We start from the raw sequence: 13,350 nt of genomic DNA on the forward strand, positions 1-13,350 counted from the left end.
GGAGGCAGTGCCAGCGGTGGGACTTTTGAAATCATACATCTTTGGATAGGGGATAAGATGTATAAAACCGGAATACCCCTTTAAGAGAATGAATATTCTCAGAATGCTCCTAGAATATTCCCAAAAAGATAATTTGTCCCTCACCAGATAGATCATGTATGGCCAGTTTGAACTTTAAAGGAGATGTCCGGTGCTCACTTTTCTTATTTTATCCGTGCCGGGCTGAAAAATAAAAGAAAACAAATTTTCTCTTACCTGCCTAGGCTCCCCCGGTGCTTCAGTACAGGTGTTCGATATGTGTATGGTGTATCTGTGAAAAAATCATGCGTTCCATGGTCATTTAAGTAATGTGTATGGTCAACTTTACCCTAGAGGACAACATCTCCGTGTACATTGATTCAATGAGAACTGCGCCAATTCTGCCAGGCTCCCCAACAGATAACAGCTGATCCCAGCAGTAGGACAACCTGTCATGAGCCTATACATGGTGATCCCTTTGGGGGTTTTCCTTCCCAAGTTCTCTCCTAAAATGCAGTCTAACCATTTGTTCACTTTATGTTTCTTCTCTCAGTCTAGAGCTTTCACAGCTGCTATAGGGATTTAATCTATTATTTTAGTTTTTCTTCCTAAAGGGGATAGTATAATAAGAAAGGATAGCTAGGCAACTGAATCCTTTAGTGAGTATGAAAAAAATAGTTGAATTGCTGCAATATCCTTTCTTCACTTTTGGAAACCTTAGGGAGGAGTAACAGATATAACTATAAAAGATCTGAACAGCAGAATTCCAGGATAAAAGAATAAGTTTTATTTAACATTGCTTGTAAGAGGAGAAAACTACAGGCACCGATGACAAAAGATATGACGATAAATAGAGATGAGCGAATTGAATATGATGAATCCAAATTCATTACGAGTTTCAAGGAAATTTTGATTCGCAACGAATGCAAATATGGTGGATCCACATGTTAGGACATGGTGCAAGGAATCCTTGGAAGGTTGGAACAAGGGTAAGTGGGATGACCCTGAATCACATGCAGGATGAAGCCTATCAGCAGTTAGTCACTCCTGTGATGTCACAGCTCTATATAATCGGCAGCCATATTCCGGCTGGTCACTTCATCCTTTCACTGCAGAGAGATAGGACAGACAGCGCTTTGTGTGTTACACAGAAAAGCTTTTTCCAGCATCGTTTCACCTCCTAGTCACATTAGCGTTCTGGAGTACAGAGAGCAGTGCGTTTTTCACAGATAAGAATTTTTACTGCAGCGATTAACCTCCCAGTCACTTTCTACAGCATTGTATTAAAGAGAGGGGAAAAGAGCTGTGTGTTGCCTCATGTGTTTGAACAAGCTGACTCAGCTCGAGAAACCTTAGCAGAGGAGGGAGGAATACGTTTTTAGCGCAACTCTGTGTCTTTGTTTCACAACAAATGGTCTGCTGGTTATACTAGTCTGTAGACGGTATAATACATACCCAGCAGTCCGTTCCTAATAGTCTGTGAGAGAGTGCAATTTTGGGTTTAGTACACAGCAACTGTGTGCTGCAGCACTGTTGTGTACTTCTGGTGTTGTGCACAAATACGTTTTTTAAGCGTACTGTAGCACATTTGTCTGCCCTCATAAGTGCATACCACATAACTACATCTAAGTAGTGCACTATTTTAAACATGTTAATCTGTCAAGGGTCTAGAAAATGTGAAAGTCCAGGCAAAAGTAATCACAAGCTGGTTTTTTACTCCAATACTTTTTTAAGTGTACTGTAGCGCATTGTCGACCCCTCATAAGTGCATACCACTTACCTACATCTAAGTAGAGTAATATTTTGTACCTGTTAATCTGTCAAGGGCCTAGATACTGTGAAAGGCCAGACAAAAGTAATCACCGGCTGGTGTTTTACTCAAATCATTTTTTCAGCATATTGTAGCAAATTTTTCTGCCCTCATAAGTGCATACCACATACCTACATCTAAGTGGTGTACTATTTTGTACCTGTTAAACTCTCAAGGGCCTAGATACTGTGAAAGGACAGCCAAAAATACACACCTGCTGCTGTTCTAGACAAATACTGTTTTAATCGCAGTGAAGCGTATTGTACTCCCCTCATATACGCACTAAGTAGTGCCAGGACATGCACAGAGGAGTGGCAGAGGCCTAAATTCATCAGGCGCAGGCAGAGGATGCAGCAGACTAGGGGCGAGTGGCAAGCAGTGATGAGGAGAGTGACATGGGAGGTGGTGTTGCCAGCGTTCAATCACTGTTGAGGAACCTGAAAAGGACATCAGTGACATGCAGATACTTGTTGATGATGGTGAAGGCGATTGCAATTGGGAGCCGGGTGCAGAAGGGGCTTCATCATCATCAGGAGAAGAGGGTTGCAGGTTGCCCGTGAGGCAGCAGCTGAGCCAGCAAGGTGGAAGCAGGGTTGGCAGTCAGCATGGTGGCAGAAGTGGAAATTCTGGAGCCAAACATGCCCGGAGTAGACCACCTGCTTTGCGGCAGCCTACCTTCCCGGGAGGTAGTGGAACAGGGTTCCTGGAGACAGTGGCAGTCAATTAGTGCAGACTGTTGGTAGGAAAATCAGCTAGTAGGTGGTGTGGCAGCTTTTCATCAAGCATCCGGAGGAGGTTAACATGGAAGATGTGTTGGCAGATGGTGAAGCATGGCCAGGGTCGAAGGGAGCTGTGTGTCATACCCTCCTTCTGTCGCTCCAGATGCTCCTGTCAGTCATTCCGCCGGCAATCCATTGGCGAAGCCATGTTCAAGAGACAACAGTATGCGCCCACTCATCCAACGGCGCAGAAGCTGAATGTGCTCCTGTCCAAGTTGCTGATGCCGCAGTCCCTCCCTTTTCAAGTGGTGGACTCTGCACCTTACAGAGAACTGACTCTCCACCTCTGCACCTTTCAGAGCTGAGGTGGAGAGTCCCAAGCCATGATTTTTTTGTGAAGAAGGCAGTACCAGCCCTACACAATTTTGTGGAAGAGAAGGCGGGCCAGTCCTTGAGCCTGTCAGCGTGTCTGGAGCTGTAACTATGGTCAGGGACAATACATGTCCTTCACGGCCCACTGGGTGAATGTGGTCCCTGCACAGCCACAACACCATCTTGGGACAGGTCATGCCGATTCCTCCTCCACACTCTCAGGCCGTTGGTCCTGTGACAGTGTGTTACTCCGCCTCCTCATCCTCCACGTGTCCTCAGCCTCCACTGCACAGACAAGTCTCAGTGGCTCTTCAGCGGTGTCACGCTGTTCTTCACATAGTTTGCCTTGGTGAACGGAGGCACACAGGGGAGGAACTGCTAAAAGTCATTCTTAAAGAAATCGGAGCGTGGCTTACTCCACAAAAACTGGAAATGGGAACCATGGTGACTGACAATGGGAAGAATATCTTGTCTGCGCTACGACAAGGGAGGCTGAGCCATGCGCCCTGCATGGCACACGTGTTCAATCTGGTTGTCAAACGGTTCCTGAAGTGTTCCCCCCATCTGCAAGACATCCTAACAATGGGAAGAAAACTTTACATGCACTTCAACCACTCATACACCGCAAAGCACACCCTCCTTGAGCTGCAGCATCAGAACGGTATCCCCCAACATAGTCTGATTTGCGACGTTGCCACACGTTGGAATCCCACCCTCCATATGTTGGACCAACTATACGAACAGAGAAAGGCCATCACCGAATTCTTGATGATCCAAGTGGATAGGGGTACTCCCCTGTGTAACTTCAATGTCAACCAGTGGCAGCTCATACATGACACCTGCCGTTTGCTCAGGCCCTTTGAGGAAGCCACATTATTAGTTAGTCACCAGGATTACGAGATGAACTACGGCTTTCCACTGCTTCATTTCTTACAACACATGTTGGAAACGATGGCTGGTCAGGGCACTGGAGACGTGGCGCCTACATCTCACAGCCACATGAGCCCTGTGGGGGCTGAACAGGAGGAGAGGGAGGGGCACAGTGGAGCACAGTTTAGGTTTTGCGAAATGGGCATTTTTTTCTAGACATCTGACAGGAGAGGAGCCAGAGGAGACAAATGGTTATCAGGAAGTCAAGACAGAGGACCCAGACACACCGTGGCAGTATGCAGTGGAGATGAAGGCAGGGAGTCCCTCCAAGTCACTTGCACAAATGGCACGATGCATGCTCACTTGCTTGCATAGTGACCACCGAATTGTCACCATTCAGCAGCGGGATGACTTCTGGCTCTCCACCTTATTAGACCCTCGCCACCGCCACAAAATGGGGGCCTTTTTTACACCAACGGAGAGGGAGGACAAACTGACCTACTACAGAGACATCCTATTGGCACCATCGTCCATCCTCTCGCAGGTCTAACTCAGGGGGCCCTCTGCTCTCACCTTCCACTGCCATGGCTGCTGGGGAGGGGTGGGGTGGCAGGAGTCATACCAGATCCATCAGCAGCAGCCTGAGTCTACAGTCACTGATGAGTACCTTTCTTAACCCGCATAGTGAAGCAACTCATCAGCAGCAGGTAGACCTGGAGCAGGACCTGAACCAACAGGTGGTGGCATACCTTTACATGACCATGTTAACACACCTTGAAGATCCACTGGACTTCTGGGCAGCCAAACTTGATTTGTGGCCGCAACTAGCAGAGTTTGCCCTGGAAAAGCTGTCTTACCTGGCCAGTAGTGTGCCATCAGAGCGGGTGTTTAGTGCGGCGAGGGCCATAGTCACCCCAAGGAGAACTAGTCTATCCACGACAATTGTGGAGAGATTGACATTTGTGAAGATGAATCAGATATGGATCAGCCGGGATTTCCACCCGCCAATGCCTGATGCATCAGAGTAGATTGACCATGGTGCCACACCAACACTTCACAAATATGTATAGTGCCAAACAGATTTAAGGCACTGCTCCCCAGTTACAAACATTCCTCCGCATCAGAGTTTTTTTCACCCACCTTCGTCACCGAGTACTGGTATTGCCAACCACCACACCACTCTGTCACCGGGTCCCTTTCAGGACTCCTGATGCTTCTGCCACCTCCAGGCTGTCTCATTCTGCCAGCACATGGTCTCCTCATGCTTCTGCCACCTCCAGGCTGTCTCATTCAGCCACTATATATTCTCCTCATGCTGCCGCAAACTCCAGGCTGTGTCATTCAGCCACTATATGCTGCCGCCAACTCCAGGCTGTGCCATTTAGCCACTATGTGTTCTCCTCATGCTGCCGCCACCTCCACACTGTGTCATTCAGCCACTATATGGTCTCCTCATGCTTCTGCTACCTACAGGCTGTGTCATTCAGCCACTATATGTTCTCATGCTGCAGCAAACTTCAGGCTGTGTCTTTCAGCCACTATTTGCTGCCGCCAACTCCAGGCTGTGCCATTCAGCCACTATATGTTCTCCTCATATTGCCGCAAACTCCAGGCTGTGTCATTCAGCTATGTTGCCGCCAACTCCACGCTGTGTCATTCAGCCACTATATGTTCTCCTCATGCTGCCACCACCTCCACGCTGTCATTCAGCCACTATAAGTTCCACTCATGCTGCCGCCACCTCCACGCTGTGTCATTCAGCTACTATATGCTCTCCTCATGCTGCCGCCACCTCCATCCTGTGTCATTCAGCCACTATATGGTCTCCTCATGCTTCTGCCTACTCCAGGCTGTGTCATTCAGCCACTATATGATCTCCTCATGCTGCCACCTACTCCAGGCTGTGTCATTCAGCCACTATATGATCTCCTCATGCTGCCGCCAACTCCAGGCTGTGTCATTTACCAACTATATGGTCTTCTCATGCTGCCACCTACTCCAGGCTATTATTTATTCAAAGTAAATGGCGGGGGCCCGGAACATTAAAACTTGGGAGTGTAATATCAGACGCAGCAGACTATATGGTCTCCCTGCTGCCACATCCAGATGCTCTGCAGCAGTGATTCTAATAGTGATGCCGTAATCTGCATGTCAAACTGAATAACAGTATTATTTCACTAAGGCTGCATTCACATCTCGTTTTTACATTACGGGTGTCGGATCCGGCTGGAAGAGGGGAAAACCGGGCTCTCCTGTACCCCAGCCAGACCAGCGCTGAACTCCATTTACTTTAATGAGCCGACCGGAGTCAAACGGTGACTCTGGTCGGCTCATTTTTGACCCGTATCCGGTTTTGTGACAAGACCTAAAACCGTAGTAAACTACGGTTTTAGGTCCAGTCCGGAAACCGCAAACAGGTCAAAAATGAGCCGACCGGAGTCACCGCTTGACTCCGGTCGGCTCATTGAAGTAAATGGAGTTCAGCGCTGGTCCGGCTGTGGTACGGTAGAGCCCGGTTTGCCCCTCCCCCCACCCGTAATGTAAAAACAAGATGTGAATGCAGCCTAACACAGCACTCTCCCTATGCGTGTTATGACAAATCAAAGTGTTGTAGACCCCTATTGAGGTTCTCTGTAGACCAGAAATAGCCGTTTTATTAGTGATTCTCCACGAATAGATTTGGCACAAACCAAATGTTTACCAAATGTTTTCGTAAAATTCGTCAAATCGTCCGATTCTAATTTTTCTAAAATTCGCTCATCTCTAATGATAAACACAGCTGGTGGAGAAGCATATAACATTAGCATAGCTGGATGCACTATTGTATTATAGCGGCTGCTGGGTCCTATTATCATACATATACCCTATGTTGAGGGGAATCAAAGAAAAAGAGGGATATAAAAAAAATAGTCAAGTGCACAATGTCTTTTGGTGTTTACAGCAGAAGTGGACTCAGTATAAAATGGATCTGACTAAAGCTGTCACATATGCAGAGAGGGATGAAAAAGCACTAGGGCCCTGACTGTTTCTGTAGCCCTAATAAGAGTTCAAATGGGGTTGTCCAGCATTTATATATTTTTCGTACATGCCAGGCTGACAATAAGCCTGCTCAATTCCCCATGATAAGTTTCAGGACTAAAAACCCTTGCATGTGTTTTATATATCTTTCATTCTTACTGCTCCATATTACTTCCAGTCTCATTTCCTCTCTGCTGCGGTAAATATGGTCCCCAATAAGTCCCCTAGTAAGTTTTCTTATGTATATGGCAGCTGTAAATATAGTCCCAGTAAGTTTCCAATCTCCTTCCCCCTCTGGCAGCTATAAATGTAGTTGCCTGTTTCCTAGTTAGTCTCCACCCCCCTCTGGCACTCATAAATAGTCCCCAGTAGTTTCTCCAGCTGTTACATAATAAATGAAAAGAAACAGTGCTTGCTAAATTCTAAGAAGCAGTTTTCTCAGTGGTATTATGTATTGCTATGCTACTACACTGGCTATGGTCCTTCCCTGGTAAAAAAAAAAAAAAAAAAAAAAATGAAAGCAATTTGTATAGGCTGCTGTTCAGTGAACGCACAGAATAGCAAGTAGAAAGTGTGGTTCAGCATGTGTGTCTACCAGCTCTCAGTTCAGTGTGAGAATGTGCGTATTGATATATGCTTTTAACACCAGATGGCGCTTTATTATGTAAGTCAATGAATTACCTCTATAAGTTGATGTAATATCTCATCAATGCACCATTTTCTTAGAGGGGTTATCTGGGGGGGGGGGGGGGTAATGTTTACCATAGCAGCTGGGAGTGTTGTAAAAAAATAAACAAGCTATACTTATCTAGTTGGATCCTCTGCAGATGCCATATCGATGGTCACCTATTCCTGTGCAGGAATTTCTCCACTCAGCCAATGACTGGTGGGGGCGGGACACTGGAGTTGCCACTGATTGGCTGAGCAGGGCAGTTTCTGCATGGATGCAACATCACAGGCCAGAAAGAAATTTAAAAAGACTGGGACAGGCGGGTATGGCTTGTTTATTTTTTTACAACACCCCCAGTTACCATGGGGGAAAATAATTCCCCCGCACAACCCCTTTAACAGAGGCATAGCTTTAGAGGTAGCAGAGGTAGCAGTCGCACCGGGGCCCTGGTGCCTAAGGGGCCCCAAAGAACATCTTCCACATAATAGACCAGTATTATAATTAGCATATATGGGGCTCTGTTGCAAATTTAGCATCAGGGCCCTGAAGCTACAAGCTACGCCTCTGCCCTTTAATGCATATAAATGGCAACTGGTTAATTTTTCATGATTTGTACAATAAATAAAATAATCCCAGTTTGACAATTTTTTTAATTTCAAATTTAAGGGTATTCCAAGATTACAAAAATTGAGCAAAGGGAGAAAGTATATGGGCACATCATGGATCCCCACCTAACAAAATATAAGCAGTGCCTACAGAAGTGGCCGCTTTATCAGGGCAGAAAGCAAATTTGCCAGATGTGGGGTCACCTCCTATCAGACATTTATGTTACAGCCTGTGGATATGCCTTTGGGACATTTTGTGATAGAAGTGTAACCTTTTTATAAAGTACAGTCATATAGTGCAGCTCCTGGACCATAAAACATGCAACACTATTATTAACTACATAAATGTAACTCACCTATTGCAAACACCTGTTCTTTCATGACATATGTTTATCTGACTATAAACACTTTGACTATTCAGTGACTCACAGACATGGTACTCAATACTACTTAATTTTCTGAGTATTTAGGTCATTGGACTCATAAACTACAGATCACAAAGAATGTAAAAATTGGAATGAGAACTAACATGTATGCTCTCTTCTTAGGAGACGCAATGATCCGATGTGAGCAGCTTGACTCACTCCTGGAGTGGATGTCAGAATTCCGCAAATCTACCTCCTCCTCCAGTGCAGCAAATCCGGAGGAGCTGGTGGCCTTTGATGTAATCTGTGGGGACCTCAACTTTGACAACTGCTCATCAGGTAAGAGTCCAGAGGTGAAGTAGTATACTACAGTAGGACCGCATCACCCCTAGGTAAATCACCTTAAAATCCAATCAAGGTATCTGCAATTTCCCTAGTGTTCCCGTCAAACCAGCCTTGCAGTACCAGGAGGTATCACAAAAAAATACTATTTGTGTGGGGAAATTAAAAAGAAAACCGCAATTTTGGTAATTTTGGAATTACAACGGACAACTGGTCGCGCAAATAACAAGCCCTCATACTAGTCTGTGGATGAAAATGTAAAAGAGTTATGATTTTTTGAAGGCGAGGAGGAAAAAACAAAAACATAAAAATAAAATTGTCTGAGTCCTTAAGAGGTTAAAGGGGTAACATTTTTTTTTTTAAATCAACTGGTGCAAGAAAGTTATACAGAATTGTAAATTACTTCTATTTAAAAATCTTAATTACTTATCAGCTGCTGTATGTTCCACAGGAAGTTCTTTTTTTATTATTTATTTTCTGTCTGACCCCAGTGCTCTCTGCTGACACCTCTGTCTGTCTCAGGAACTGTCCAGAGCAGGTGAAAAAATCGCTATAGCAAACCTATCCTGCTCTTGACAGTTTCTGAGAAAGACAGAGGTGTCAGCAGAGAGCACTGTGGTCAGACAGAAAATACATTTAAAAAGAAAATAACTTTCTGTGGAGCATACAACAGCTAATAAGTACTGGAAGGATTAAGATTTTTAAATAGAAGTAATTTACAAATCTGTATAACCTTCTGGTACCAGTTGATTTAAAAAAAAAAATATAGTTTTTCACCAGAGTACCCCTTTAAATCCAAGCCTACTTCTGTGGCCAAAACCCATGTGTAAATATAGGCTGATGAATGGCATTTCCATCCAACATAAGGAAAATGCTTTCCATTTGTGCAGGTTGAGGAGTTGACATGCATAGGATGCCGCTTATTACTGGATTTGATATGGGTTTCAGTGTAGAATCCACGCCAAAGTCTGTGTCAAATTGGACACCAGATTGAGGCCTTTAAGTCAATGGGAAAACATCAGTTTATCCATCTGTCATTTTTTTACAGAGAAATGTCACAGATGATATTACATAGTGTTTTTCATCTATTGAATCAAATTTTTCATCCCATGCCCAGACCAAATCATTATATGTTCATTTTCCTGCCATTACCGTCTACAACCTGTTGCCAAGATCTGTGTATTTTTTTACAAATTATAATTCCATCAAAGTAATTGATATGTCCTGTAATTTTAGTCTTAAAAAAATCATAGTAGGCATAATAGCTGATAAGAAATTTAGCATTTAGTCAAATGCATTGGGATGGGGTATAGCTTCTTAGTTGTAGGTGGTACAATATATTTATGAATATGTGGAATGTATACCTGATTTGTAGCCCAGGGATGTTCAGAGTGCCTTTCTTATTTTAGAGTCCTGCTTTTAGAAACATCAGCGCATGTATGCAGCAATAAGCAGTTTGTTACATTGTTAGGATCCTACCCCAAACAACCATTCACCTCTTCATAAAGCATTATCCAATGGTCATAATTCAGAAGAGGCCGTAGGTTTGCTGGGTAAGGAAAGGATACTCATCATGGCACCAATCGGCAGCATACCTAATAATAGAAGTTTGTCACGGTGGATAAAGATCACTATTATTTTTATTGTATTAAAGACAAATCATTTCAAGGAGCATATCCCTTCTTTGTCAGGTCATATATCCTGATGAAGAGGGGATATGCCAGTCGAAAAACACGTCTTCTATACTACTACAAAAATAATCGTGATCTTCAGGTAATAACACCTGATGAAGAGGGGATATGCCAGTCGAAAAACACGTCTTCTATACTACTACAAAAATAATCGTGATCTTCAGGTCATATCACCTGATGAAGAGGGGATATGCCAGTCGAAACACGTCTTCTATACTACTATAAAAATAATCGTGATCTTCAGGTCATATCACCTGATGAAGAGGGGATATGCCAGTCGAAAAACACGTCTTCTATACTACTACAAAAATAATCGTGATCTTCAGGTCATATCACCTGATGAAGAGGGGATATGCCAGTCGAAACACGTCTTCTATACTACTATAAAAATAATCGTGATCTTCAGGTCATATTACCTGATGAAGTATTATTTCTTCATCCAGAGATCCTACTGCCTCTGAGGATTATCACGATTGGATTATAGCCCTTGGGTGATGGATGCCACTGATATATATATATATATAGCACATTCATCCCCCAAAGGCTCTAATAGTACCTATTTATTGCATATATCTTTACAAGATTTCATTTACAGAAATAGCATAGTCTAATTCACCATTTCATACTTTTGGCAATATAGACTTATACAGTGATGGAAATTCTTACTAATGAAGATGTTTAGCATGTACATTGGGAGATCTTCTGATCTACAAACTAAATATAGCATTAAAAAAAAGTGTTAACCCAGACTATTGTTAGACTTGACCATAGAAAACATTACCGTTAAATGCAGTGTGCAAAGAGTGTGCGTATAACATTCCAGGTCGGTCTAATGCAGCTTAGAAAAGAGGGGAAAATAAAAAGAAATGCAAATTTACATGGACCGTGGAGAGGAATAAACACAACATTATTTCTAACCAATATATTATGTTTTCTCATGCAGAAGATAAGCTGGAGCAGCAACATACCCTGTTTACACATTATAAGGATCCATGCAGACTGGGCCCTGGAGAAGAGAAGCCCTGGGCAATAGGTGAGAGATGTGTGTTAGTCGAAAGAAATAATACCGTATTTTTTGCCCTATACGACGCACCAGCGTTTAAGACGCACCCAATTTATAGGTGCAAAATCTAAAAAAATAAAGATTATGAACCCAATAGTGGTCTTCAACCTGAGGTCCGCAGATTGAAGACCACTGCATAGGAGGTAATACTCACGTGTCCCCGCTTCTCCGGACCCGTCACCGCTGCCCTGGATGTCGCTCCATCGCTGTCGCCGCATCCCCGTCACGTCTCTGCTGCCGGCCGGGTATCCTCGCTCTCTGTCGCCGCCATCACGTCGTTACGCATGCCGACGCACGTACGCGACGACGTGATGACGAGGAAGGAGAGCGCCGGCCATACAGGGGATCCCGGCATGGAGCAGACACCGAGGAGGCAGGTAAGGTCCCTCCCGGTGTCCTGTAAGCACTAACCCGGCTATTCAGTCGGGCTGTTCGGGACCGCCGCGGTGAAATCGCGGCGTTCTCGAACAGCCAGACTGAACAGCCGGGCTAGTGTCACTTTCCCTTCAGACGCGGCGGTCAGCTTTGATCACCGCATCTGAAGGGTTAATACAGGGCATCACCGCGATCGGTGATGTGCTGTATTAGCCGCGGGTCCCGGCCATTGATGGCCGCAGGGACCGCCGCAATAGGGGTGTATTCGCCATATAAGACGCACCGACTTTTTCCCCCCAGTTTTGGGGAAGAAAAAGTGCGTCTTATAAGGCGAAAAATACGGTAATTATTTTCCACCAATGCCACCTGGAGGAAGAACTAAGTACTGCAAGCATCAAAAAGAGCAAATAAGATTTATTCCCTAGATGGACAAAAGTATTGGTACACATAAACATTATACCTACAGGAACTTTTAGGACATCCTATTCTAAATCCATAGGTAATAGAATGCAGTTGATCCCTCTTTGCTGTTATAAGAGCTTCTACTCTGCTGGGGAAGCTTTCTGCAAGATTTTGTTGTTGTGTTTCTGTAGTAAATGTTGCCTATTCCTCCAGAAACGCATTTGTGAGATCAGACACTGATGTTGGATGAGAGGACCTTGCTAGCAAACTCAGAACTAATTCATCCCAAAGGTGTTCGATGGGGTTGAGGTCAGAGCTCTATCTTGGCCAGTAAAGTTTTTCTACATCAAACTCACCCAACCATGGCTTTATAGATCTTGCTTTGAGCAATGGGGTACAGTCATGCGGAACCAGAAAAGGGCTGAACCCAAACTGTTCACACAACCGGAAGGCATACAATTGTCCAAAATGGCTTAGTTTTAAAGGAGAAAAAACGTAATGCTTCATCATACTACGGCCATGCAACCCCTGAAAAACAACCCTATAGCATTACCACTCCTGCACCAAACTTTACAGCTGGGTCAATACAGTCAGACAGGTCACGTTCTCCTGGGGTTCACCAAACCCTGACTCGTCCATCAGTCCAGTCACATCATGCTTTACACCACTCCATCAAGTATTTAGCATGTGCTTGGTGATGTAAGGCTTAAAGGGGTACTCCACTGGCCAGCATTGGGAACTAAATGTTCCGAACGCTGTTTTCGCGCTGCAGATGTCAGCCACGCCCCCGTGACATCATGGCCACACCCCTCAATGGAGTACCCCTTTAAATGCAGCTATTAAATAATACTGCTCTCAGTTGACCATGGGAAAATCTTGGAGAAAAGAAGTTTCAGGAACCAACTAGTTGCAGTGGTGGCTCCTATTGCAGTACCGCACTAGGATGACCATTATTTTACAGAGGTTTGTAGAGGAGACTACATTGGTAGGTGCTGGAGGGTATACACCTGTGGCCATGGCACTGAATGAA

At 44.5% G+C, this 13,350-nt stretch overlaps 1 protein-coding gene across 3 annotated transcripts in view; it reads left to right on the forward strand.

Annotated features, from left to right (window-relative positions):
* SMPD3 (sphingomyelin phosphodiesterase 3) overlaps positions 1-13,350 on the forward strand; it is a 175,464-nt gene that overhangs the window by 159,288 nt on the left and 2,826 nt on the right. For all 3 annotated transcript variants that reach the window (XM_056526418.1, XM_056526419.1, XM_056526420.1), the window contains 2 exons: positions 8,631-8,786; positions 11,424-11,513. In XM_056526418.1, the coding sequence (XP_056382393.1) occupies positions 8,631-8,786; positions 11,424-11,513 (246 nt within the window). The remainder of the gene's footprint in view (positions 1-8,630; positions 8,787-11,423; positions 11,514-13,350) is intronic.

Source organism: Hyla sarda, chromosome 6, assembly GCF_029499605.1.
Source record: "Hyla sarda isolate aHylSar1 chromosome 6, aHylSar1.hap1, whole genome shotgun sequence".
In the NCBI taxonomy this organism is placed as follows: Eukaryota; Metazoa; Chordata; class Amphibia; order Anura; family Hylidae; genus Hyla; species Hyla sarda.